General features: G+C 41.8%; 1 protein-coding gene across 3 annotated transcripts in view; it reads left to right on the top strand.

Moving 5' to 3' along the window:
- The first annotated feature begins 3,472 nt into the window (after positions 1-3,472).
- The window catches only part of itgb4 (integrin, beta 4), a 28,257-nt gene continuing 20,481 nt past the window's right edge, over positions 3,473-11,248 (top strand). Inside the window, exons 1-6 of one of the 3 annotated variants that reach the window (XM_082544032.1) lie at positions 3,473-3,717; positions 9,482-9,564; positions 10,024-10,106; positions 10,635-10,736; positions 10,853-11,057; positions 11,132-11,228. In XM_082544032.1, coding sequence (XP_082400158.1) covers positions 9,489-9,564; positions 10,024-10,106; positions 10,635-10,736; positions 10,853-11,057; positions 11,132-11,228 — 563 coding nt within the window. In that variant the 5' untranslated portion in view covers positions 3,473-3,717; positions 9,482-9,488. Of the gene's footprint in view, positions 3,718-7,257; positions 7,650-9,481; positions 9,565-10,023; positions 10,107-10,634; positions 10,737-10,852; positions 11,058-11,131; positions 11,229-11,248 lie in introns of those variants that run through there. The other 2 variants (XM_082544031.1, XM_082544033.1) reach the window with 2 other exon arrangements.

The following is an 11,248-nucleotide window of genomic DNA, read 5'->3' as shown; positions in this document are numbered from 1 at the left end:
GCTCTTATTGACTGCACACATTGGCCTGAATCTGGACTGAAGACTCTCTCTGGCTTTCGTGCAGATGCCGCCAACACATTCAAACAGTTTCTATCTTTCAGGGCGAAGCATCTGCGTTCCAGGTGAGGTTATGCTCACTCTAACCTCACACTCCTCATCTGACTTCTCTAGAAAGGGGAGTGTCAAGACATTTATGTGATTATGAGGTACTGTAGTGGGTTAAAGCTGGCAAGAATCAGCAGGCTCTGAATTTTAAAGCAGCAGCACGTCCCATTGAGTTATTTTTAAAAGCTGCACATAGTTTTTCATAACCTTTCATACTTGGAAGGTGGGTGCAGTCCTTTAACTTGCCTAACTAAATATCTGAAATATGCAAAAGTAAATGTCTTCCTTGTTTTCCGGTTGTTTATCAGAACCTCACCCTGCGATCCCAGTCATGATGTTGTCGTATAATCATCCATGATGGCCTGCAATTAGACTGATGTAAATATACCGTGCACAGCTTTGCGATTAACTTTATACTTTGTCCTCAATCACAAGCTGACTTCCTAAATTGGCTCTCACTCATTAAACCTTTGGTATTAGAGGCTGGAGAAGACTCTGCGTTCTGAATCTGAGCTGTCGGTGCGACTCCTGAGGGAGGTTTAAAGTGCAGATTACGGTTTAGCACTGACTCATTTATGACATTCAGTTGAATCATACCCACATTTGGCCACAAGCCTCTATAGAAGTCATGCATTTGGTAGAGTTGCATGTTCGTGTTCTTATTGCATCTCAACATGTTTTTGCAGAGCCTGGAATGCAAATGAATGGCTGAAGACTGCTGGTGGCACAACTGTGATTTCTCCAAGCTTCAGTGATTTAGGATAGAGGAAATACAATTAGAGCCAGACTGGAGCTGATTGGATAGTTGTTTTATCACATTTGGCTGATGTTATCTGACTTGAAAGCTTATAACTTGAGCCCTGTGCTTTGGCGGGGCCTGCCCTGTAGTGCTCTGTTTGTCCCATAGTCATGCCTTGCAGGTTCCTGGGAGCACCTGGCAAGTCCTCCCTGAGCATTTAATAGCTGGAAGTTGCAGTCTTAGATCTCTCCATTGACTCAGCGTTATGCTATTTGCTTCATGGGCTTTACTTCAGCTTTTACAGTTTACACCACCAGACTCTTGATACATTTAATATTCAAACAGTCATCCAACTGCTAAAACCCTGATAACACTGGTAGAATTTGGACAGTGAAAAGTTAAAGGCCCCTTTTTCCTGAAAACTGTCACATTAATTCAGCCATCTAGAAGTTAAAATATACATATGAAAATGGGCATGTATATACAGTGGGGCAAAAAAGTATTTAGTTCCCCCACCTAAAATGATGACAGAGGTCAGTAATTTGCACCAGAGGTACACTTCAACTGTGAGAGACAGAATGTGAAAAAAAAAATCCATGAATTCACATGGTAGGATTTGTAAAGAATTTATTCGTAAATTAGGGTGGAAAATAAGTATTTGGTCACCTCAAACAAGGAAAATCTTTGGCTCTCACAGACCTGTAACGTCTTCTGTAAGAAGCTTTTCTGTCCCCCACTCGTTACCTGTATGAATGGCACCTGTTTGAACTCATCATCTGTATAAAAGACACCTGTCCACAGCCTCAAACAGTCAGACTCCAAACTCCGCCATGGCCAAGACTAAAGAGCTTTCGAAGGACACCAGGAAAAGTATTGTAGACCTGCACCAGACTGGGAAGAGTGAATCTACAATAGGCAAGCAGCTTGGTGTGAAAAAATCAACTGTGGGAGCAATCATCAGAAAATGGAAGACATACAAGACCACTGATAATCTCCCTCGATCTGGGGCTCCACGCAAGATCTCATCCCGTGGGGTCAAAATGATCATGAGAACGGTGAGCAAAGATCCCAGAACCACACGGGGGGACCTGGTGAATGACCTGCAGAGAGCTGGGACCAAAGTAACAAAGGTCACCATCAGTAACACACTACAACGGCAGGGAATCAAATCCCGCAGTGCCAGACGTGTTCCGCTGCTGAAGCCAGTGCATGTCCAAGCCAGTGCATGTCCAGGCCCGTCTGAAGTTTGCCAGAGAGCACATGGATGATACAGCAGAGGATTGGGAGAATGTCATGTGGTCAGATGAAACCAAAGTAGAACTTTTTGGAATAAACTCAACTCGTCGTGTTTGGAGGAAGAAGAATACTGAGTTGCATCCCAAGAACACCATACCTACTGTGAAGCATGGGGGTGGAAACATCATGCTATGGGGCTGTTTTTCTGCCAAGGGGACAGGACGACTGATCCGTGTTAAGGACAGAATGAATGGGGCCATGTATCGTGAGATTTTGAGCCAAAGTATTGAGTTGTATTTTTGTTATTGACCAAATACTTATTTTTATTTTACTAATTTTACTAATTTACAAATCCTACCATGTGGATTCATGGATTTTTTTTTTCACATTCTGTCTCTCACAGTTGAAGTGTACCTCTGGTGCAAATTACTGACCTCTGTCATCATTTTAAGTGGAGGAACTTGCACAATCGGTGGCTGACTAAATACTTTTTTGCCCCACTGTAGCAGTATATTTGTTTTTATGTTTAGGTGTTTTTATAAACCTTCATACACAATTAAAACCTTAGTAAGGTTGATTATTCATTTCTATTTTGTTTTTTCTTTTTAAACCTTTTCCCCTTGGGTTATAATTCAAAAGGAACAAGAGAGGGCACACTTTGGAGGTGAGCCCGCCAGACACACCCAATGTACAGCTTGTGCTGAGCAGGTTACAACTTTACCCCATTTATCCACTGTCATCACGATATGACTCAAAAATGTGTACACAAAAACCCTTATGTTAATACATTTTAAAACTTGTGTTAATGTAGCTAAACCTGATTTTAAAAAAAAACCCCTGAGCCACTATTTAATAAAACTCCATTTTTCCCCCTAACCCTAATTAACAGCTAGCTACAAAGGAGTACACGGCTACATTAAGAAAAAAATATCTACCATTTTGGCAATAAAGTAAAAAAGTATTAATATTATTTTGAGAAAAAAAAAGTCAAAATGTGAACATTACAGTTTATTTTCTTAATGTGGTCCTAATACTAGCTAAACCTAATTAAAACAAGTGTTACTTTTTCTGTTAGCATATAGCATTTTACCCCTAAAATGACAGAGTAGCTGTGTTTTTATTGAGGTAATTATTCACATAGTCTGCGTTACTACATGTCAACCTCATTAACACAGCTTTCTATTACAATGTAAAGGGTAGTTATTTGTGCTTTTATAGAGATATTTGACATGAGGAAATTTTTGTTGCTACACTTCAACGCACAGTTTTACCAAAGTTATTAATTGGTAGCATGATTGTTTTGTAGCATACATGGTTGCAAAGCTGTGTGTGAAATGTGTGCGTAGTAGCAGATTTATTAGTGGGAAGAAGAAGAACGGGGAGACGCCATTATAAGTGGTGAATGAACTCAGTGATCCAACAAGCGCAGTTTTTGTCATGTAAATTGGCAAAGAGTGGGCCAGTGACTCAGACTGAAACGTGGAGAGGGGAGCTGGGAAATGGGGACATTCTTGTTGGGCTTCTTGTCTGAATCCAAAACTTTACCCCTTTCTTTCCAGCTGCCTGCGGTAGGGAGAAAACCAGCTCCATCAATTCTGCAGATGAGTCCGATTCACGACAGGAGCATCGTGTAAACAGTAAGTAATGTCTAAACTCATAATCAGCATGTCTGCATATGCAGGAACCAGCAGTGTATTTGTGGTCCTTGAACGGTTTATTATCAATTTTACCTTTAGTTCCCACTGAGGGTGAATCATGGTAACTGACTGGTATATGTATAACCATGTATGTACATGTATAATTAGCACAAAGCTTCTTTCACATGATCCCTTGCTTGATTGTACAAACGATACAGCAGGTGTGCCACACCTTCCCCTTAACTCGTTCAACATCTGAAAGGGCTGTTTAGATTGGCATCTCTCCTTCAGCATTAGCCAAAATACAAAAAGTGTTGAATAAGAAGAGTTGTTTCTAACAAGTTTTGTTCCCCTGGAGAGTCAGCCATTGTCTCAAACCAGATCTGGTTGCTAGGAGTGTATGTCCCCATTCAGGCTGCTCATGTTGTGAAAGGGAAAAGAGATGTTTTCACATTTAAGTTTGAGTCCTTAAATCCCAGATCTGGTCCACGCGTTGGATAAGATGTGATGCGGAGACAGTAAGTGATTGTGAATAACCTTTAACACCTGATGTGTGGTCTGCTGGACAGCAGAGGAAAAGGCTTTCCAGATAAATACACATAAAATTGCTCAATTGGACTCTGCCCCTTACTGGAATTTCTGCTACTTCCTTTTGCAAACTTCATGCAATGCAAGAAATTTATTAAAGAGCAAAAACTTAGACTGAAGCAAAGATTAAAGGGTTAGTTACAGTAAAAGGGCAGAGCGGGGGTTTACTGAGAACGTTTAACAACAAAACAGTCCAATGATTAATGAGAATCCTGACATCTAAACAAAAAAGCCTGAGGGGCATGGGTTTTGAAGGAATGTAGGCAAGTAAAAGATAATAGTTGAAGTGTTTTAAAGTCCAAAACAGACATCTAATATGTGGGTTCTTATAGAACTCAACCGGAACACAAGCGAGCACACAGCAGCACAAGTGCTTTCCTGTGAAGATCACTCAACACTGCAGCAATATAGTGTTAAAATGGAAATGATTCTCACTCATAGGCAGGGCTGGATAAACATCACAAGGCCTGGTGGCAGGCGAATTGCTTTTGGGCCGCCCCCTACGCTATAGAACCCGAGTGACTTTGAACGTGGCATAGCTGTTAGGTCAAAAAATGCCTTGTTGATGCCGGAGGTCAGTGGAGACATCTTGAAGTTGATATGAAAGTGAGAGTAACCAAAGGAACCAGCCAGATGGCCCCGCCCCTCCCTGAGCCTGGTTCTGCCAGATGTTTCTTCCTGTTAAAAGGGAGTTTTTCCTTCCCACTGTCGCCAAAGTGCTTGCTCATAGGGGGTCATATGATTGCTGGGTTTTTCTCTGTGTGTATTATTGTAGGCTCTACCTTACAATATAAAGTGCATTGAGGCGGCTGTTATTGTGATTTGGCGCTGTATAAATAAAATTGAATTTTGAACTCATCTCAAACTGGTTTCTTCAACATGAGAATGAGTTGTGTGCTTGGATGGCCTTCACAGCCATCAAGTCAAAAGAAACACAATTTCAATTTGGGACTTTGGCCAACTGGTCCTGATGTTGCTAACCCAACCAATAATAAATATTAGAGGTGCAACGATACACAAAATTCACGGTTCGGTTCGGTTCGATACTTTGGTGTCACGATTCGATATTTTTTCGATACAAAAAAATGTTCATGCCTTTTTAATTTGTCATTTATTAAAATTATAAATATATATTTTAACTCAAAAGTACAGTTTTTAAATTTAATGTTGTTGAAACAACAAAATAATAAAAATAAATCTATCTGATCGAGGAATCACTCATCTTTGGAAAAGAGAGTTTATTACAGAGAAATGGCTCTTTCCAAAATAAAAGCTATACTATACGCTTCTTCTGGGCTATATTCTCAGCAGCATATTAAACATATCAGGTCCCCATAAGGAGAATCATGTGCTAACGGCTGTCTAAATGACTCGGGTAAAGTTTGTAGCATGCGTGCTTGTTGTTTTTGTCTGCTTCCACTTGTCTTTGCACTAGGATGATGTCGGAGTAAATGTGCAGTCATATTCATTGTGTTCCCACTAGTGCTGTCAGCGTTAATCTTGTTAAAATGACGTTAACATCATAACGCGGCAAATCTCCGTTAACAAGTTACCGCGGATCGCCCCGTGCGTGGGGCTGGACGGCGCCAACACCTTAACAAGCTAACTGCGCTAACGCACTAGTTCCCATCAATTGAGCATTGCGTGGCACATCCATCACACTGTTTTACTTTTGTCCATGACGCGCTTACCATCAGGGTCATGCTTCACATGAAAAACAAGATAGTTCCAAAGGCCAGCTCTGAATGAGGGTGGGGGAGGTTCAATTTCGGGTAGCGTTGAGGCAGTTGCCATGTTGCAACGAGCTTAGCTTCTGTCTTGCTAGCTTGTGCTGCGCTCAGTGGATCTGCACTCGACAGTGCAGCCTAGGCGGAGTAGTCGAACCCAGATCCACTGAGCGCTCAACACAGACAGCATCGTCAGAAGAAAAGTTGATAAAATAAATAAATTTTTTTGTTTTGTTCGATACATATGCGTACCGAACCGAAAGCACTGTATCGAACGGTTCAATATCGATACGAGTATTGTTGCACCCCTAATAAATATATGCTTCTTTTACTGACCATTGTCGTGCTGGGCAAATGTCACTGCAGGAGTCCTGAGCTGCAAAATCCAAACATGAAAAAAAAAAATAAAATTCAAAAGCGTGACCCCCTAAAAGAGAAAAGAAAAAAAGAAAACAGATCAAACTGAAAATGTTCCCTTTTTTAAAAAAATGTTTTGTTTCGCACTTTAGAACCTCCATACATGAGTTTGAACAAAATGCGATGTCGTGCAGAGTTGGAACACGGAGCTCTTACGAGCTGCCCCATCAGGCATTAATATACTTCTTCTTGCTGTTCGGTTGGAAAGATGTTCCAACAAATTGTGAGAATGACACTTGAATATATTTAAACATTGAAACTGTGAAATTTTCTTTACCTTCAGTTTAAAATGTACCTACACCAAAAAAAGGAAACACAGTGAGGACTGTGAAGTGTGGCAATCAGTACATTAATATGAAATACTGGAAGATGTAAGTACAAGAAGAAAATGTGCCCTGCAAGTATGAGTACACGGTTGTGTAAACACAAATCACAGAACTGTTTCCCGTAGCCTGCAGGCAGAGCTGCTCTGTGTGCCACTCCCAAGAGCATGGGAGGAGGCTGCTGAAGGAGGGGACTGACTGCAGAGTGTCAAGCCCACACAGGTGAACTCCCGCTGGGGTGGAATGCAACGGGCGGGAGGGGGGGCTGACGCACAGAGGTGTGGACCTTTTAACTTAACAGGGTGGGGAAGATGGAGGCGGCGGAAGGGAGTTAACTCTATCTGTTAGAACTACTCACCTGGATAGGAAAGTGTGTGTGTGTGTGTGTGTGTGTGTGTCTGTGTGTGTGTGTGTGTGTGTGTGTGTGTGTGTGTGTGTGTGTGTGTGTGTGCATGCAGGAGCAAAAGGAGGGATCAAGTCACAGCCCTCGCAGTATATTCAGTCAGCTGCTCTCACTGAGTCTCATATCTCTCCCACATACACTCTGAGACACACACACACTCACTCTTACTTGAGTGAGCGCAGTTTGAGGGCAAATAAGTCAATATTTGACCAGAGCGGACTGTACAGGAACAAAGAAACAGAAGAGAGTAGAAGCTGGAAGTGCGTCCGTTTCTGTTTGTAAGGGGAACTGTCAACTTGGTCACAAGGATTTGAAGTTTTTGGGTTTTTTTTTTCCTTTTTCTGCTAACAGGTGGATACAAAAACTCTTCACCAAACTCCTGGGTCAAACAAAGCAGAGAAAAAAAACGGGGAAATAGTTTTCTTATTTATTGCTGCACCTTTGGACCTGGACTGGGCGAGAACACAGTAACAGGTTTGTTTGATCAGTAATCTCTTTGTGTGCGGTTGTAAATTGCCTGATGGCTCCATTGTTTTCAGCGTCCTCTTTAAACGATAATCGCAGAGCTTCGAGAAATCGACTGGCTACTCTACCTGTTGGTGTTTGCATGACTTTTGAGCGAAGTGTCTGGCTGTGAAACGTGCGTTATATAACTTTATATCAGGCCACATGGTTTTAGAATTGCATGCAAGACCGATGACTGAGGTTTAAACAAAGTTGCTTTAAGTTTACTTGTTATTTTCTTTTTTCTTTGTGTGTGTTTGTGAATTTGGCTTCTCGTTCTGCATGATTGCTCACATCAAAACCCAGACTGCAGTGTAGCACAGGTGAAGTGGATCAGCTATGGGGAGAGTAATCCTTCTTCTTTTGCTGCCTGTTGTGTTGCTGCTTGTGTTGTGCTGTTTGTGGTTTTATGGGAGGAATTTGCAGATAGCAGGGCGGGTTTCAGGTGTCACCCTTCAAACACGTTACAAAAGACCCTCCTGCCCTTTCACTGATGATGTCAAGACGAGGTCGGACCCGCACCCAGCGGTGGTATGTTCACCTGGCGGGCATGTTGTTGTCTGTGCAGAAACAAGCCCAGCTTAATGCCCCGCAGACTCCTTCTGAGCAAAGAAAAAAACAAAAAACAGCACGAATGACTCTGCTCTGTTTTCTGTCCCCTCAAAGCTGTAATTTGTGTCAGTGTCAGTGTCATAAATGCCTGCGTGCCTTTGATTTCGCCTGAGCGGGAGCAAAATGCAAAGTTGCACTTTTTTTTAGCTCATATTCGACGACTCATGATTAAGTTTGGGGATAAGAGCTGGTTTGTTCTGTGTTTCAGGCCCAGCTCTTTATTGCTCACGCACACACCTGCAGCCAGCTCAAGTTCACACCGAGTTGCCAGGTTGGCTTTCCCATGTGTTTTTCAGGCTGTGTTTTTAACTCGCACAGGTCATTCTCTCGCCCGAAGGAGAAATTCCTTTTCAGGGTTGTAAATCTTCGTGGCGCGAATCACCTTCTTTTCTTCCTTTTTTTTCTGCGTGTGCACTCAAATCGCATATGCCCACTGCAGCAATTACAGAGACCTTTCATGCCACACAGCGCCCTTTGTTCAGTGCCATGTTCGGTGGAGTGTTTTTTGCAGCTTCCATCCAAGATTCCAGAATGAAATTATAAAGTGGTTTTGTTGTGAAGAGTCTGCACAGCGTGCTGCTGCGAATATTTCCAGGTCCCACCCTGCATCCGCCCTTTCATGTCAGGATTCGATCCATCACTCTGCTGCAAAGATAAAGTTTGCTGGGAACCTTTTTTTCTTTATTGATCTGTATCTGAGATTTCCACCTACACCGTTACAGTGGAGCTGTATTGAATGTGTGTAGTGCAAGATGTACGGTCCCCAGTATTGGCCACGATCGACCTCAGAAGCAGCTTTTTCTTCTGCTGAAGTTTCTTCTAGAGAAGTCAGTTAACAGTTTGAATTAGAGATGACGATTTATTTATTGTAAATGGCTGTACTAACATATTCTCTCTTTGCTAACACTCCTAAAAAGTGTCCAGTGTTTTAAAGAATAGAAATCAGTGAATGTATTTTAATAGGGTCTAGTGTTTGTCTTTGGAAGCTGCTGTTTTCCCAAACTGAAGTGAAGGTAAGGGGAGCGTCTGGGCCTGGTCTCTCTGTCTGGCCCCGAGAGTGCAGGTGGTTCAAATTACACCAGAGGGAAGTAGATTCTCTGACCTTCTTTTTTTCTTTCCTTTCCCTAAAAGTGGATTTGAGAATTCTTCTACATTTGATTTTTTTCAAATTTGTTCTGTTTCTCTTGCAGGAAGGAGATGGGGAGATGGACGTTACATCTCTCGGTAGGGATCGCGCTTGTAGCGGTCCTGTTGACCTGCTCCTATGCTGAAGGTGAGAAAGACCAGATACATGTTACCTCAACTAGACACACATTTATTTATTGAGAACATTTATTGTGAAATATTTCTCAGTGCTGTTTGTTTGAAGCTACTGAGGTGTAGATTGACAGAACCTGTGCTATCTGCAAACTGTCTTGTGCTCATTTGCAGATTTTTCACCAGATTTGTACTCATTTCATTATGTCGACTAAATTACAAATTGATTACTGAAAGCTATAACTGGCGTATTTTTTTTTTTTTTACGAATGAAGAAGTTGGATTTGACCTTAATTTTATAAAAGCTCTATTAAACCTGCTGGTTTAGCCAACTTTTATGGAATACAGGACCAAAATGAGAGATTTGAAGATGTGCTTGGTGTCAGTTGAGCTGCTGTTCACAGGTTCGGTTCTCACTGCGTTTCCTCTCTGTGATTCCTTCTGAGAGCGTTTCATTTTCTTTCTGCTCCAACAGAGAACTACTGCTTTGCCTCCAGGGCCAGCTCCTGCTCAGAATGTCTGCAAGCCGGGGTCGGCTGCGCTTACTGCTCTGAAGAGGTGAGAGTAAAAAACTGCAGAAATACGAAAGAGCAGAAAGACGATTCATTCTCAATGTTCTCATTCTTAGCATTTTGAATTTCAGGTGACACTGTTGCCTTATGTGAAGTAGTGAAGTTTATCTATTAGGTTGTAGTCAACAACTAATACATAAACAATGACATTTTAATGACAGAAAAATTCCTGTTTTTCAACTATACACTAAAGAAGTGTCTGGGTTTTTTTTTTCTTGAAGTAAATTCACAGAACAAAGGATATTTTCTGTGAATTAATGAAAACTTTATGTTTTATAATTACAGGACAGTTTGGGCAATGAACTGCAAAAACCTTTTCTGTGATTTTACACATTTATCATGTAGTTTCACTGGTCCGACCCACTTAAGTCTGTTGTGTATGTTCTGTATAATGAGTGTCACGTCCCTGGTCTATAGACTGAATGTATTCCCTTTCCAATCATCTTACCTAAGTGGTCAAATGAAGATTCTGCAGGAAAGCAGTCTTCACAAATCAATCTTCCTTCTCACTCAGACCTATAATGGCCCTCGCTGTGACCTGCATAAGAACATAATTGTCCATGGCTGCCAGGCTGCAAGCATCATTACAGTTAAAAGCAGCCAGGAGATACTAAAGGTAAGTCCTGATCACTCTTCCACCAGTTTGGCCTCAGATTAATTGTTTTCAGTCAAAAGAATTTCTAGATTTCAACTTTCACATGTTCTTCTTCTTCTATCTCTCCTTCTGCGCAGAACGAATCAATCAACGTCAATCTTGAGAAGTCTCAGGTGTCACCACAGAGTACCATGATGACCTTCCTGCCAGGGGAGGAGAAAAACATGACGGTGCAGGTGTTTGCCCCAGAGAAAGGCCCTCTGGATCTTTATATTCTTATGGACTTTTCAAATTCCATGGAGGACGATTTGGACAACTTGAAAAAAATGGGGAATCAGTTGGGTGAGCATCCTTGCAAAGGCGATGTGTCCTGATGAGTGTCGATGTTATACTGACTGGGAATGTATTTCCTGTAGCTTTGCTGGTGGGGAAGCTGTCGAGTGACTACACTATTGGATTTGGAGAGTTTGTGGACAAAGTGATAGAGCCCCAGACTGACATGAGGCCCATCAAGTAAGAAAAAATGAAGAAAG

Source organism: Aulonocara stuartgranti (genome assembly GCF_965226115.1).
Source record: "Aulonocara stuartgranti genome assembly, chromosome: 8".
Classification (NCBI taxonomy): domain Eukaryota; kingdom Metazoa; phylum Chordata; class Actinopteri; order Cichliformes; family Cichlidae; genus Aulonocara; species Aulonocara stuartgranti.
Note: the sequence above shows the minus strand (reverse complement) of the source record. Positions and strands in the feature narration are given on the sequence as shown.